Below are 17,216 nucleotides of genomic sequence, written 5' to 3'. Positions count from 1 at the left end.
GTATAAGATTATACGCACCCCGAAGATCAATCTTAGTGAACCATTTAGCCCCCTTAATGCGAGCAAACAAATCAGTCAACAATGGCAAAGGATACTGATATTTTACGGTAATCTTATTCAAAAGACGATAATCTATACAAGGCCTCAAGGAACCATCCTTTTTGGCCACGAAAAAAAAACCTGCTCCCAAAGGGGACAAAGATGGACGGATATGTCCCTTTTCCAAGGACTCCTTAACATAATCCCGCATAGCAGTATGCTCTGGCACTGACAGATTGAACAAGCGACCTTTAGGAAATTTACTGCCTGGAATTAAATTTATAGCACAATCGCAATCCCTGTGAGGAGGAAGCGAACTGAGCTTAGGCTCCTCAAAAACATCCCGATAGTCAGACAAAAACACAGGAATCTCAGAAGGAGTAGATGAAGCGATAGAAATCGGAGGTGCATCATCATGAACCCCCTGACAACCCCAGCTTAACACAGACATTTTTTTCCAGTCAAGGACTGGATTATGAGTTTGTAACCATGGCAGACCAAGTACTAGAACATCATGCAAATTATACAGTACCAGGAAGCGAATCACCTCCTGATGAACGGGAGTCATACGCATGGTCACTTGTGTCCAGTACTGAGGTTTATTCATAGCCAAAGGTGTAGAGTCAATTCCCTTCAAAGGAATAGGGACTTCCAGAGGCTCCAGACTAAACCCACAGCGATTGGCAAATGACCAATCCATAAGACTCAGGGCAGCGCCTGAATCCACATAGGCATCGACGGAAATGGATGATAATGAACAAATCAGAGTCACAGACAGAATGAACTTAGACTGTAAAGTACTAATGGCAACAGACTTATCAACCTTTTTTGTGCGTTTAGAGCATGCTGATATAACATGAGCTGAATCACCACAATAAAAGCACAACCCTTTTTTCCGCCTATACTTTTGCCGTTCACTTCTGGACTGAATTCTATCACATTGCATTATCTCAGGTGACGGTTCAGACGACACCGCCAAATGATGCACAGGTTTGCGCTCCCGTAAACGCCGATCAATCTGAACAGCCATAGTCATAGACTCATTCAGACCAGCAGGCGCAGGGAACCCCACCATAACATCTTTAATGGCCTCAGAAAGGCCATCTCTGAACTTTGCAGCCAGAGCGCACTCATTCCACTGAGTAAGCACCGACCACTTCCGAAATTTTTGACAATAAATTTCTGCTTCATCTTGCCCCTGAGAGAGGGCCAACAAAGCTTTTTCAGCCTGAATCTCTTGGTTAGGTTCCTCATAGAGCAAACCCAATGCCAGAAAAAACGCATCCGCATTAAGCAACGCAGGGTCCCCTGGTGCCAATGCAAATGCCCAATCCTGAGGGTCACCCCGCAGGAAAGATATAATTATCTTGACTTGCTGAGCAGGGTCTCCAGAGGAGCGAGATTTCAGAGAAAGAAACAACTTGCAATTGTTCCTAAAATTCAGAAAACGAGATCTATCTCCAGAAAAAAACTCTGGGACAGGAATTCTAGGTTCAGACATAGGAGCATGTACAACAAAATCCTGTATATTTTGAACCTTAGTGGCAAGATTATTCAGGCTGGAAGCCAAACTCTGGACGTCCATGATAAACAGCTGGGATCAGAGCCATTCAAAGATTAAGAGGAGGAGGAAGTAGCCAGGCTGCAATAAGGCTAGGCAGCAAACTCTGAGGGAAAGAGAAGGAAAAAAAAAAAAAAAAAAAAAAAACTTCCTCAGACTACTTATCCTCCTACTTCAGCCAATACAATTAACACTTTGTGGGCCGGTTATACTGTCATGATCCCAATGGCAGGGGATCACCAAAGGACAAGCACAGATACAAACAAGCTCTAGGGCGATGGAAGCTGAGCTGACCGCGACCCTGAACCTAACACACAAATAAAAGTAGCCGGGGAACGTGCCTACGATGATCCTAGACGTCTCGCTCCAGCCGAAGATCTAACTTCCCCTATTAGTAGAAACACAGACCTCTCTTGCCTCCAGAGAAATCCCCCACAGAAATAGCAGCCCCCCACATATAATGACGGTGAAATGAGAGGAAAGCACATACGCAGTATGAAAACAGTTTCAGCAAAATGAGGCCCGCTAAAGCTAGATAGCAGAGGATACAAAAGTGAACTGCGCGGTCAGCGAAAAACCCTTCAAAAAACCATCCTGAAATTACTTGAACTCATGTGCCAACTCATGGTACATGAGGAGCAATTTCAGCCCACTAGAGCAACCAGCAGCAAGAATCACATATCTGCAGGCTGGACTAAAAACCAAATAAAGCAAAACACCAAAACAGGAAAATCCAAACTTAGCTTGACCAGAAGGTTCTAGGAGCAGGGAGCAGAGGTAACAAGACACGCTGGATACATTGATAACCGGCGAGGAAATGCCAGCAAAGCCAGGTTAAATAGGAAACTCCCATATGCTGATGGAACAGGTGGAACCCAGAAACCCAGGAAAGACAAGTCACCCAGTACCATCAGTAACCACCAGAGGGAGCCCAAAAACAGAACTCACAACATTTGCCCTGTTCTCTCCTTCCAAATATTATTCTGAATCTGCATCCTACTATTCATCTGTCTCCACACCCTCCATGCACATGATAACTGCACTTGATACTTGACTCTTGCCCTTAAACACACGGGCTTATGACCGGATCATGCAGCTTTATATGAAAATCCCTATTTATTATAATTGCCAGACCTGAAATAACAATCACTTTTCACCTATTGTGTCCCCCCATTTCCTTGTAGATTGTAAGCTTGCGACCAGGGACCTCACCCCTAATGTCACTGTTTAAATTGTCTTAGGCTGCTGACATACTATCAGTATTTGGTCAGTATTTTACATCAGTATTTGTAAACCAAAACCAGGAGTGGAACAATTAGAGGAAAAGCATAATAGAAACATATGCACCACTTCTGCATTTATCACCCACTCCTGGTTTTGGCTACAAATACTGATGTAAAATACTGACCAAATACAGCTAGTGTGACGGCAGCCTTAACTTGTACTGAATTTATTGTCTGTACATGTCCCCGCTTAATTGTAAAGTGCTGCGGAATATGTTGGCGCTAAATAACTAAAAATTATTATTATTATTACTGTCTCTTTAAGAATAAGGACGACACTGTAACTTGAAGAAATGCACAATTATACAGCAAAACAGTTTCTGAAATGGAAAGCTCCCCTTCTTGAATATAGCACTGCCAGAAATCAGAATTTACACTTATCTGTATAACTTGGCAGGAGAGTAGAGTAGCTGTTGCAGAAGTCAGTCGCAGTGCGTGCAAAACAGAGAGGCACCGTCCAGCCGTAAGAAACACAAGGATCACAGTTCAGCCTTGTAATGACCAGGCCGAAGGTCCCTGCTATCCACCCCTACACGGTGTCCGCAGCTGAAGGAATTATGACACACACCGGACTCGAGGATAAGGCTACGTTCACATTAGCTTTTTGCGTGTTTGCGTCGGGCGACGCAGCGGCGACGCATGCGTCATGCGCCCCTATATTTAACATGGGGGACGCATGGACATGCGTTGTGCTGCGTTGTGCGACGCATGCGTTTTTTTTGCCGCAAGCGTCGGGCGCAGAAAACGCAACAAGTTGCATTTTTCTTGTGTCCAAATTTCAGCAAAAAAGGACGCATGCGTCGCAAAACGCAGCGTTTTTGCATGCGTTTTGGTGCGTTTTTATTTGCGTTGTGCGTTGCGTCGCCGACGCAGCGGCGCACAACGCAAATGTGAACGTAGCCTAACAGTTGCTTTAACTTCAGCAGGAATGGGAATTATAACTTGGAACAAATAAAGAAAAGTCGCTCATGGGTAGTGCATGGCAATTACAGTTCACACTTAGATGCTGAGATGTGATTGGGGTCTGGAGCTTTAAGAGCACCGGACAGAGTCTATTCATAGCACACAGAAGGAGGTAGATGCAATAATTAGAGGTTACAGACCTGTACTCGGTGTTAACTCCACAGTGTGTCATGGCACCTGCACAAGTACTTATAGGTGAATGTGAAAACTGAGGTGATTCCAGTCAGAAAGACTTTAGAATGATGTCTGTACAGTTTAGAGAGAGAACACAGGCTCTTAGGCTACTTTCACACATCAGGCTTTTTGTTTCAGGCACAATCCGGCAATTTTTGGAAAAAACGGATCCGTTTTTTTTGTACGTTGGATCCGTTTTTTTTCCCATAGAGTTGTATTAGCGCTGGATTGTGCCTGATGGCCAGACGTTTCATCTGTTTTTTTTTCTGGATCTGTCCAAATAGTCATTTCTGGCGGACGGAGAAAACATTCACTGCAACATTGGCCGGATTTAGCCTAAAAACAAAAAACGGATGTGTGAAACTAACCTAAGGCCTGCAGGAGATCTCGTAGTGAAAACAGCCTCCTCGTGTGTTCTGTTCTCCCTGAGGGCATCCCTCAGACTAAAGAACATTCTAGACTTACCTGGAAAACAGCTCCTCCTATTGACCATGTGACTAGGAGCTGGCCAATAGGACACCAAATTCACATCTCAGATCCTTACAAAACAATAATTATGAGTCATTGCACACTTTCACTATTAGATGATGCCAGAACACAGCAAATGAGAAATGCATTGTATCTAAAATGGAGGTGAATAGAAATGGAGAATTACAGCCAGTTCACAAAGGCAGGGGATAATGTAGAGGGGCAGTTGGAGAGTGAGCTGTAGTGTACAGAAGCTACTCAGAATCCAGGATTACTTAAAGGGAAGGACACACTCTCGATTGCGTCACTACACCAGATGCAACAACAGCAACTTTCCCAGAATCCCCTGGGGCTATGCTAACCTGTTATGAACTGGTGGTTTAGGAGCAACATGGGACGAGCTCTGAAGGAAGTGGTACCTGTACTGACCGCAGTCCCTAAGCTCAACACAACACTAGAAGTAGCTGTGGGATGCTCCTGACACTCCCTAGGCACCTCGTCACAGCCTGAGAACTAACTACCCCTAAAGATAGAAACAGGAAAACTATCTTGCCTCAGAGAAAATCCCCAAAGGATATATAGCCCCCCACAAGTAATGACTGTGAGTGGAGAGGGAAAAGACATACACAGAATGAAACCAGGATGTAGCACAGGAGGTCAGTCTAGCTAGATAGATAGGACAGGATGGAATACTGGGCGGTCAGTATAAAACACTACAAAAAATCCACACAGAGTTTACAAAAATCTCCACACCTGACTAAAGGTGTGGAGGGTAAATCTGCTTCCCAGAGCTTCCAGCTTCACTGAATTAATTCATACTGACAAGCTGGACAAAACATAGAAAGCACAGAACGGATAAGTCCACAACCTGTGGACAGAAAAGAGCAAGCAAGGACTTAACTTTGCTGAACTGGTCAGGATAACAGGGAAATCCAAAGAGATGTGAATCCAACCAGGAACCATTGACAAGTGGCACTGGCTGAAGGGAAGAGCCAGGCAAAAATAGCCGAGCAGAAAGACAATCAGTGGAAGCAGCTGCAGACTGCTAAATCCAAGGAGCAGCCATACCACTTAAAACCACCGGAGGGAGCCCAAGAGCAGAACTCACAAAAGTGCCACTTACAACCACCGGAGGGAGCCCAAGAGCGGAATTCACAACCGTACCCCCCCTTGAGGAGGGGTCACTGAACCCTCACCAGAGCCCCCAGGCCGATCAGGACGAGCCAAGTGAAAAGTACGAACCAAATCGGCGGCATGGACATCGGAGGCAACAACCCAAGAATTATCCTCCTGGCCATAACCCTTCCACTTGACAAGATACTGAAGCCTCCACCTTGAAAAACGAGAATCCAAAATTTTCTCAACCTCATATTCCAACTCTCCCTCAACCAACACTGGGGCAGGAGGATCAACCGAAGGAACAACGGGCACCACATATCTCCGCAACAAAGATCTATGGAAAACATTATGAATCGCAAAAGATGCTGGAAGAGCCAAACGAAAAGACACCTGATTGATAATTTCAGAAATCTTATAAGGACCAATAAACCGAGGCTTAAACTTAGGGGAAGAAACGTTCATAGGAACATGACGAGAAGACAACCAAACCAAATCCCCCACACGAAGACGGGGACCAACACACCGACGGCGGTTAGCAAAACGTTGAGCCCTTTCCTGAGACAACGTCAAATTGTCCACCACATGAGTCCAAATCTGCTGCAGCCTGTCCACCACAGAATCCATGCCAGGACAATCAGAAGGCTCAACCTGCCCAGAAGAAAAACGAGGATGAAAACCAAAATTACAAAAGAAAGGTGAAACTAAAGTAGCCGAACTAGCCCGATTATTAAGGGCAAACTCGGCCAACGGCAAGAAAGCCACCCAATAATCCTGATCAGCAGACACAAAGCATCTCAAATAGGTCTCCAAGGTCTGATTAGTTCGCTCAGTTTGGCCATTAGTCTGAGGATGAAACGCCGAAGAAAAAGACAAATCAATGCCCATGCTAGCACAAAAGGCCCGCCAAAACCTAGAGACAAACTGAGAACCTCTGTCAGACACAATATTCTCCGGAATGCCATGCAAACGAACCACATGCTGAAAAAACAATGGAACCAAATCTGAGGAGGAAGGCAACTTAGGCAAAGGTACCAGATGGACCATTTTAGAGAACCGGTCACAAACAACCCAGATAACAGACATCTTCTGGGAAACAGGAAGATCCGAAATAAAATCCATGGAAATATGCGTCCAGGGCCTCTCAGGGACCGGCAAAGGCAAAAGCAGGACAGTCCCACAGGACTGCACAAAAGCACGCACATCGCGCGACAAGTAAGGCTACCAAAAGGACCTAGCAACCAAATCTCTGGTACCAAAAATCCCAGGATGACCAGCCAACACTGAACAATGAACCTCAGAAATCACCTTACTTGTCCATCCATCAGGAACAAACAGCTTCCCCACTGGACAGCGGTCAGGCCTATCAGCCTGAAATTCCCAAAGCACCCGCCACAAATCAGGGGAGATGGCAGAAAGAATCACCCCTTCCTTAAGAATGCCAACCGGCTCAAGAACCCCAGGGGAATCAGGAAAAAAACTCCTAGAGAGGGCATCCGCCTTAACATTCTTAGTACCAGGAATGTACGAGACCACAAAATCAAAATGGGAGAAAAACAGGGACCATCGAGCCTATCTAGGATTCAGCCGCTTGGCCGACTCGAGGTAAATCAGATTCTTATGATCAGTCAAGACCACAACGCGGTGCTTAGCTCCCTCAAGCCAATGTCGCCACTCCTCAAACGCCCACTTCATAGCCAACAACTCCTGATTGCTGACATCATAATTGCGTTCCGCAGGCGAAAACTTTCTGGAAAAAAAAGCACACGGTTTCATCAAAGAACCATCAGAATCCCTCTGAGACAAAACGGCCCCTGCCCCAATCTCAGAAGTGTCAACCTCAACCTGAAAAGGAAGAGAAACATCCGGCTGACGCAACACAGGGGCAGAAGTAAATCGGCGTTTAAGCTCCCGAAAGGCCTCAACAGCCGCAGAGGACCAATTCGTCACATCAGCGCCTTTCTTCGTCAAATCAGTAAGGGGCTTAACCACACTGGAAAAGTTGGCAATGAAACGGCGATAGAAATTAGCAAAGCCCAAAAATTTTTGAAGGCTCTTCACAGATGTGGGTTGAATCCAGTCATGAATAGCTTGGACCTTAACAGGATCCATTTCCATAGACGAGGGAGAAAAAATAAAACCCAAAAAAGAGACCTTCTGAACTCTGAATAGGCACTTAGACCCCTTCACAAATAAAGCATTATCATGAAGGATCTGGAATACCATCCTGACCTGCTTCACATGAGACTCCCAATCATCGGAAAAAATCTAAATATCATCCAAATATACAACCATGAATTTATCAAGATAATTGCGGAAAATAACATGCATGAAGGATTGGAACACAGATGGAGCATTAGAGAGCCCGAATGGCATCACAAGGTATTCAAAATGGCCTTCGGGCATATTAAATGCAGTTTTCCATTCGTCACGCTGTTTAATACAAACAAGACTATTTGCCCCTTGGAGGTCAATCTTAGTAAACCAACTAGCCCCCTTAATCTGAGCAAACAGATCAGAAAGCAAAGGCAAGGGGTATTGGAATTTGACTGTGATCTTATTGAGAAGACGATAATCTATACAGGGTCTCAAGGAGCCATCCTTCTTAGCAACAAAAAAGAAACCCGCTCCAAATGGTGACGAAGACGGACGAATATGCCCCTTCTCCAAAGATTCCTTAACATAGCTCCGCATGGCGGCATGCTCTGGCACAGACAGATTGAAAAGTCGGCCCTTAGGGAACTTACAACCTGGAATCAAGTTAATAGCACAATCACAGTCCCTATGTGGAGGAAGGGAACTGGACTTGGGCTCATCAAATACATCCTGGAAATCCGACAAAAACTCAGGGACCTCAGAAGAGGGGGAAGAGGAAATTGACATCAAAGGAACGTCACTATGTACCCCTTGACAACCCCAACTGGTCACAGACATAGTTTTCCAATCCAGCACCGGATTATGTTCCTGTAACCATGGAAAACCCAGTACAACAACATCATGCAGGTTATGCAACACCAGAAAACGGCAATTTTCTTGATGTGCTGGAGCCATGTACATGGTCATCTGCGTCCAGTACTGAGGTTTATCCTTGGCCAATGGTGTAGCATCAATGCCCCTCAAAGGAATAGGGCTCTGCAAAGGCTGCAAGGAAAAACCACAGCGCCTGGCGAATTCTAAGTCCATTAAGTTCAGGGCAGCGCCTGAATCCACAAATGCCATGACAGAAAAGGACGACAATGAGCAAATCAGGGTCACAGATAAAAGAAATTTAGGCTGTACAGTACTGATGGTAACAGACCTAGCGACCCTCCTAGTACGTTTAGGGCAATCAGAAATAACATGAGCAGAATCACCACAGTAAAAACACAGCCTATTCTGACGTCTGTATTCCTGCCCTTCTGTTCTAGTCAAAATCCTATCACATTGCATAGGCTCAGGACTCTGCTCAGAGGACACTGCCATATGGTGCATAGCTTTGCGCTCGCGCAGACGCCGATCAATCTGAATGGCTAGAGACATAGATTCGCTCAAACCAGTAGGCGTAGGGAAGCCCACCATAACATCTTTAAGGGCTTCAGAAAGACCTTTTCTGAAAATAGCAGCCAGAGCATCCTCATTCCATTTAGTGAGCACAGACCATTTCCTAAATTTCTGGCAGTATAATTCTGCCGCTTCCTGACCTTGACACAGGGCCAACAGGGTTTTTTCTGCATGATCCACAGAATTAGGTTCGTCATACAATAATCCGAGCGCTTGAAAAAATGCGTCTATATTCAGCAATGCCGGATCCCCTGATTCAAGGGAGAATGCCCAGTCCTGAGGGTCACCACGCAGCAAGGATATGATGATTTTAACTTGCTGAATGGGATCACCAGAAGAACGGGGTTTCAAAGCAAAAAACAATTTGCAGTTATTTTTAAAGTTAAAAAACTTGGATCTGTCCCCAAAAAACAAATCAGGAGTAGGAATTCTAGGCTCCAAAGCCGGAGTCTGGACAACATAATCTTGGATACTCTGTACTCTTGCAGCAAGTTGATCCACACGAGAAAACAAACCCTGAACATCCATGCCAGAGCATAAATCCTGAACCACCCAGAGATCAAGAGGAAAAAAAAGACAAAACAGAGCACAGAAAAAAAATGGCTCAGAATTTTGTTTCCTTCTTTTGAGATGCATTTAATTCATTTTTGGCCACTTGTACAGTTATTAACTGGTGGTTTAGGAGCAACATGGGACGAGCTCTGAAGGAAGTGGTACCTGTACTGACAGCAGTCTCTAAGCTCAACACAACACTAGAAGTAGCCGTGGGATGCTCCTGACACTCCCTAGGCACCTCGTCACAGCCTGAGAACTAACTACCCCTAAAGATAGAAACAGGAAAACTATCTTGCCTCAGAGAAAATCCCCAAAGGATATATAGCCCCCCACAAGTAATGACTGTGAGTGGAGAGGGAAAAGACATACACAGAATGAAACCAGGATGTAGCACAGGAGGCCAGTCTAGCTAGATAGATAGGACAGGATGGAATACGGTCAGTATAAAACACTACAAAAAAATCCACACAGAGTTTACAAAAATCTCCACACCTGACTAAAGGTGTGGAGGGTAAATCTGCTTCCCAGAGCTTCCAGCTTCACTGAATTAATTCATACTGACAAGCTGGACAAAACATAGAAAGCACAGAATGGATAAGTCCACAACCTGTGGACAGAAAAGAGCAAGCAAGGACTTAACTTTGCTGAACTGGTCAGGATAACAGGGAAATCCAAAGAGATGTGAATCCAACCAGGAACCATTGACAAGTGGCACTGGCTGAAGGGAAGAGCCAGGCAAAAATAGCCGAGCAGAAAGACAATCAGTGGAAGCAGCTGCAGACTGCTAAATCCAAGGAGCAGCCATACCACTTAAAACCACCGGAGGGAGCCCAAGAGCAGAACTCACAAAAGTGCCACTTACAACCACCGGAGGGAGCCCAAGAGCGGAATTCACAACACTAACCACTCCCTGTCTCCTGAAACCACTTTAAAGGGAACCTGTCACCCCCAAAATCAAGGGTGAGCTAAGGCCACCGGCATCAGGGGCTTATCTACAGCATTCTGGAATGCTGTAGATAAACCCCCGATGTATCCTAAAAGATGAGAAAAAGAGATTATATCATACTCAACTGGGCGGGTGGTCCGATCCGGTGGGCGTTGCGGTCCGGTCCATGGCCTCCCATCTTCATAGGATGATGTCCTCCTCTGATCTTCACGCTGCGACTCCGGCGCAGGTGTACTTTGTCTGCTCTGTTAAGGGAAGAGCAAAGTACTGCAGTGCGCAGGCGCCAGGAAAGGTTAGAGAGGCCCAGCACCTGCGCACTGCAGTACTTTGCTCTGCCCTCAACAGGGCGGACAAAGTACGCCTGCTCCAGAGCCGCAGCGTGAAGACCAGAAGAGGACGTTATCTGATGAAGATGGGAGGCGCCGGACCCGAACCAACAGCGGGAACGCCCCTGGGTGAGTATAATCTAACCTCTTTTTCTTATCTTTTAGGATACATTGGGGGCTTATCTACAGCATTACAGAATGCTGTAGATAAGCCCCTGATGCTGGTGGGCTTAGCTCACCCTCGATTTTGGGGGTGACAGGTTCCATTTAACACCTCTAGTTTCGGGATGATTCTAAATCTTCAGTGCAGCTTCTACTTGACACATATAACTCTTGAGAAGCACAAATCTCCAACTTCCTGCTTGTGTGAGGTCAGCCTTCTAAAGAATGACAGTTCGGGACAGTGACCTTGCCGTGCTGTTAGCATGGGTGATACATTTACCAATGGTACTAGCAGAGGTAGCTTTGGCTTTGCAGGACTTGAGGAGCTTAGGTGTTCTAAAGTTGGTTTGATCCAAGGAAACAGCCCTAGAAAGCTATATATAAAAGAACTTGCAATTATGTACACTTTTACTAGGTAACTAGCCACCTCAAATAGATTTCAGAGATGGCTGGTAATCTAGGCAACAAACTAAACTAAAGAATTAAACATTTCTCCTCTCATGAAAAGAGAATTTTTAATAAATGACAAAGTTGAAATTAACAGGACATTAAAAGGGTATATGCACAATCTGCTGCAAATACTTATGGCTGGCAGGAAAAATGCAGCATAAAATGCATTTATTTCTTATGTATGCATTTTTCCCATTAATTAGAACAGGTGAAAAACGCTGTAAAAATGCTGAAAGAATTGTCATGCTGCAGATTTGAAACTGCTGCAAATCTGTAAGGAAAAAATAAGCAATGTGGGCATGAGATTTCAGGAACCTCAATCAATTGGCTAGCACAAAAAATGCTCATTCATCTGATGAAATTATGTTTTAGCTTGCTTAAAAGATCATTGTTCTTGGCAGCACATCGTCTTGTCAGACAAGATCAATTGCATTCTATGTGCATAGAACAATCTATGACTGACCGTTCTGTGCTCACTTTACTTCTGTTTGTCTAAACACGTTGTTAAAATGACAGCAGATTGGCAAATGTAAACCATTCGGCAGACATTTAATACCATGGATCACATAATGTACAGTATCTCACAAAGTGAGTACACCCCTTACATTTTTGTAAGTATTTTATTCTCTCTTTTCATGGGACAACACTGAAGATACGACACTGTGATACAATGTAAAGTAGTCAGTGTACAGCTTTTGTAACAGTGTAAATTTGGTGTATCCTCTACATAACTCAACACATAGCCATTCATGTCTAAACTGCTGGCAACAGAACTGAGTACACCCCTAAGTGAAAATGGCCACATTGTACCCAGTTAGTCCTTTTCCCTCCCCGGTGTGATGTGACTCATTAGGCTACTTTCACACTGGCGTTTTTTTTAATACGTCGCAATGCGTCGTTTAGGGGTAAAAACGCATCCTGCAAAGTTGTTTGCAGGATGCGTTTTTGCCCCATAGAGTTACATTACTGACGTATTGCGACATATTGACACACGTCGCAACCGTCTTGCAACGGTTGCGCCGTGTTGTGGCGGACCGCCGGGAGCAAAAAACGTTAAATGTAATGTTTTTTTGCAGCTGACGGACCACTTTTTCCGACCCCGCATGCGTGGCCGGAACTCCGCCCCCACCCCCCCGCACCTCACAATGGGGCAGCGGATGCGCCGGAGAAATGCATCCGCTGCACCCGTTGTGCAGCACATCCAAAGCTAGCGTCGGAATCTCGGCCCGACGCAATGCGACGGGCCAATTCCGACGCTAGTGTGAAAGTAGCCTTATTAGTGTTGCAAGGTCTCAGTTGTGAATGGGGAGCAGATGTGTTAAATTTTGTGTTATCGCTCTCACACTCTCTCATACTGGTTTCTGGACATTCAACATGGCCCGTCACGGGAAAAGAACTCTCTGAGCATCTGAAAAAAAAGAATTGTTACTCTACATAAAGATGGTCTAGACTCTAGACTATAAGAAGATTGGCAATACCGTGAAACTGAGCGGCGGCATGGTGGGCAAGACCATTCAGCGGCTTAACTGGTTCTACTGAGAACTGGCCTCGCCATGGTCGACCAAAGATGTTGAGTGCACATGCTCAGCGTCATATCCAGAGGTTGTCTTTTCAAAATAGACATATGAGTGGTGCCAGCATTCCTGCAGAAGTTAAAAGTGTTGGGGTCATTCTGTAAGTGCTCAGACCAAATGCTGCACACTACATCAAATTGGTCTGCATCACTATGGTCCCAGAAAGAAGCCTCTTCAAAACATGATGTACAAGAAACCATGTCATGTGGTCTGATAGGACCAAGATAAACTTATTTGGTTCAGATGGTGTCAAGTGTGTTTGGTGGCAACCAGGTCAGGAGTACAAAGACAAGTGTCTTGCGTACATTCAAGCATGGTGGGAGTTTCATGGTGGTGGGAGTGTCATGGTTTAGGGCTGCATGAGTGCTGCCAGCTGTGGTGAGCTACAGTTTATTGAGGGAACCATGAATGCCAGCTTGTACTGTGACAGACTGAAGCAGAACATAAACCCATCCATTCAGAATTTGTGCCACAGGGCAGAATTCCAAAAAGATAGCGACTCCACACACACCTCTAAGACAACCAATGCCTTGCTAAAGAAACTGAGGGTAAAGGTGCTGGACGGACCAAGCATGTCTCCAGACCTAAACGGAAGGTGGAGAAGCGCCTGATCTCTGACATCCACCAGTTCTGTGATGTCGTCATGGAGGAGTGGAAGAGGATTTCAGTGGCAACTTGTGAAGCTCTAGTGAACTTGTTGCCCAAGCAGTGGCATATCTAGGGGGGGCAGCCGGGGCATGTGCCCCGGGGCGCAGCCGGCAGGGGGGCGCAGTTGGGCCACCTAAAGCGGATTCTGCCGCCCCCCCGCACTGGGAGTCAGCTGTTCTCTGTGCCAACTGTCAAGCTGACAGCCGGCACTGAGAAGCTGCAGCGCGCCGGCTCCCAGTGTTCAATTGTACTGCATCTGAGATGCGAGTACAATTGAAGCTCTGACTGCCGGGTCAGAGCGACGCCAGCAGCGTGATCAGGTAATGTGATCACGCTGCTGACGTCACTCGCCCGCGCTGCAGAGCAGAGGCACTGAGATGCAGATCGGTGGTAACTGTAAGTGCTCCAGTGGAGCTGAAGACACCGAAGGTGCAGGGGGGGATTTAATGTGAGTGGGAATGGGGGGGATATATTGTGGGGGTATTTAATGTGAGTGGGGATGGTGGGATTTATTATTGGATGGGGGATATTTAATATGAGTGGAGATGGGGGGATTTATTGTGGGGAAGGGATTTAATGTGAGTGGAGATGGGGGGATTTATTGTGGGGGAGATTTAATGTGAGTGGGGATGCTGGGATTTATTATTGGATGGGAGAGATTTTATATGAGTGGAGATGGGGGGATTTATTGTGGGGAAGGGATTTAATGTGAGTGGAGATGGGGGATTTATTGTGGGGATGGGGGGATTTATTATTGGATGGGGGAGATTTAATATGAGTGGAGATGGGGGGATTTATTGTGGGGAAGGGATTTAATGTGAGTGGAGATGGGGGGATTTATTGTGGGGGGATTTAATGTGAGTGGGGATGGTGGGATTTATTGTGGGGAAGGGATTTAATGTGAGTGGAGATGGGGGATTTATTGTGGGGATGGGGGGATTTATTATTGGATGGGGGAGATTTAATATGAGTGGAGATGGGGGGATTAATTGTGGGGAAGGGATTTAATGTGAGTGGAGATGGGGGATTTATTGTGGGGATGGGGGGATTTATTATTGGATGGGGGAGATTTAATATGAGTGGAGATGGGGGGATTTATTGTGGGGAAGGGATTTAATGTGAGTGGAGATGGGGGGATTTATTGTGTGTGGGAGATTTGTCATGAGGATGGGGGATTTAATGTGTGGGGGAGATTTGTCATGGGGATGGGGGGATTTAATGTGTGGGGGAGATTTGTCATGGGGATGGGGGATTTAATGTGTGGGGGAGATTTGAGGACACAAAATGAAGAGCAAATGGGGAGATGGGGGGCATGTATGAGGAAACAATACCGGGGAATGGGGGGCATATATGAGGAAACAGTATGGGGGATGGGTGCAGACAGTTTGGGGAGCAAACGGGGGAATGTATGCAGACACAGTATGAGTAGCAATGTGAAAAACGTATGTGGACAGAATATGGGGAGTGAGGGTGTTGGGATTTGTGCATGCGTAGCATGGGGGGGCAGTGTAAGGGCATAGCCAGGAGGAGACAGTATTCCAAGGAGGGGGAGTGTGATGAGAGAGTACAGTATAAATACTGAGCCCTATAGGGGGGACACAGTGTGAGAGGACAGTGTGAAAATGGGGGCCGGTATGGAAAGGGGACGTCTGTGTAAAAAGCATGTACCATAAGAGGGACAGTGTGGGGGTCATATTTTGTGCAGACAATATAGTGAGGGGCAATTTTTTATTCAGGATCATTATAATGACACTTGTATCTTTAAGGGCGTCATGTGGAGATTTTCTGCAAAAGAGCGGAAAAGATGGAAGTCTGCAGAGGCGGCTGTGGATGAGAAAACTCATCATGGGGTCTGGACAAGATGAAGAAAAGGAAAACGGCTTGAGAGACAACGCCATCTATAAGGTACCTGGATGTAAATGTTATTTGTGATACTGACTAACTCTCATGTTTTTATTTATGTTAGGAGCATTAAAGGGGATGTCCAGGTTTTTGATGAGTTTGCAGTCATTCTTTGTGACTGCAGACTTCTGACTTCTCACAGTGCGCCCTACACACTGTCAGGATTCTCTGGTGCTGGTGATTCACGTACATGCGGTCACGTGCCGACTAGACATGTGTGGCCTCACTCAATGACAATGAACTGAGCGAGGCCGGGCATGTCTAGTCAGAATGTGGTCAGAAGTAAACAAATCACATGCTTGTGCTGACATGACTGTCCACCAGCAAGGGAGAACCCTAAAAGTGTGCAGTGCATTAGTTGTGAGAATTCAGTAGCCTGCGATGTCAGGATTCAGCTCTACAGGTTCCAGTAGTCATCACATGGACACTTCACTCATATGCGATTTTCATACTTATGGTCCTGTGACAACGAGCTTCTCTTCTGCTTCTCTCATTTTTCCACTGAACATTGAGAGCATTAGGGAGAGGAGCTCATGGGTACATGACTAAGTGTGCAAATCGCATATGTCCTTGGGGGTGGGGGGGCACCAAAATGAATTCTTCGCCCGGGTGCCAGAAACCCTAGATACGCCTCTGTGCCCAAGAGAGTTAAGGCAGTGCAGCAAGGCAGTGAAAATAATGGTTGCCACACAAAATATTGACACTTTGGGCAGAATTTGTCCATTTTCACTTAGGGGTGTACTCACTTTTGTTACCAGCGGTTTAGACATTAATGGCTGTGTGTTGAGTTATTTAGAGGGCACACCAAATTTACACTGTTATACAAGCCGTACACTGACTATTTTACATTCTATAATAAAAAAAATTACAAAAATATGAGGCGTGTACTCACGTTTGTGAGATCCTGTAAATGGACCCTTTCTTAGCAGCTTCCCTCTGCATTGCATAGGTGAACCTCCCATGAAAGGTTCTCTTAACATAGTAAAAAATATAAAAAGGAGTTGTATTTGTAAGAAATCCTTTTATATGACTAAAATTAGTGAGTTGACTTTGTATTAGTAAAATGTGAGGACTATATGAATTAACAGGTTTAAGTGATAAAATAATTTTAGGTTTTAGCATTTGCAGTTGTGAGTAGCCATCTGTTTATTATGTATATACTGACCTGATTTTTCTCTCGAGGAAGATGGCAGTTTTCGCACACATCAAAATTTTCCATCCAGTCCTCATCATAATCAGAGCTGCACCCACACCCCATTGTACCTGCAGACACAAAGACTTCATCAAGTTAAAAAAGTATCTGTACAGTATAAATTGAGTGTTTGGTAGCATGCAGACGACTTACCTGTGCCTAAACACTACCATTTTGTGACTTCAGCAGAGGTGTTCTTGTTACTATGCTTTAATATAAAGTTTACAAATTAAACTACCATTTTCATAGATCAATGAATTCCACTTATCTAGCAGCTTAATTTTCTCTCTAGTGTTGTCCAAAAATATCCAAAGAAA

General features: G+C 45.3%; 1 protein-coding gene across 5 annotated transcripts in view; it reads right to left on the bottom strand.

The window, feature by feature from the left end:
- LCK (LCK proto-oncogene, Src family tyrosine kinase) overlaps window positions 1–17,216 on the bottom strand; it is a 178,563-nt gene that overhangs the window by 101,408 nt on the left and 59,939 nt on the right. For 3 of the 5 annotated variants that reach the window (XM_069757037.1, XM_069757035.1, XM_069757034.1), the window contains exon 2: window positions 16,873–16,970. The exons of 1 other annotated variant lie outside the window; for it this stretch is intronic. In XM_069757037.1, coding sequence (XP_069613138.1) covers window positions 16,873–16,965 — 93 coding nt within the window. In that variant the 5' untranslated portion in view covers window positions 16,966–16,970. Of the gene's footprint in view, window positions 1–16,599; window positions 16,678–16,872; window positions 16,971–17,216 lie in introns of those variants that run through there. One more of the 5 variants, XM_069757038.1, reaches the window with a different exon arrangement.

The sequence above is a fragment of the Ranitomeya imitator genome, chromosome 3 (genome assembly GCF_032444005.1).
Source record: "Ranitomeya imitator isolate aRanImi1 chromosome 3, aRanImi1.pri, whole genome shotgun sequence".
NCBI lineage: Eukaryota > Metazoa > Chordata > Amphibia > Anura > Dendrobatidae > Ranitomeya > Ranitomeya imitator.
Note: the sequence above shows the minus strand (reverse complement) of the source record. Positions and strands in the feature narration are given on the sequence as shown.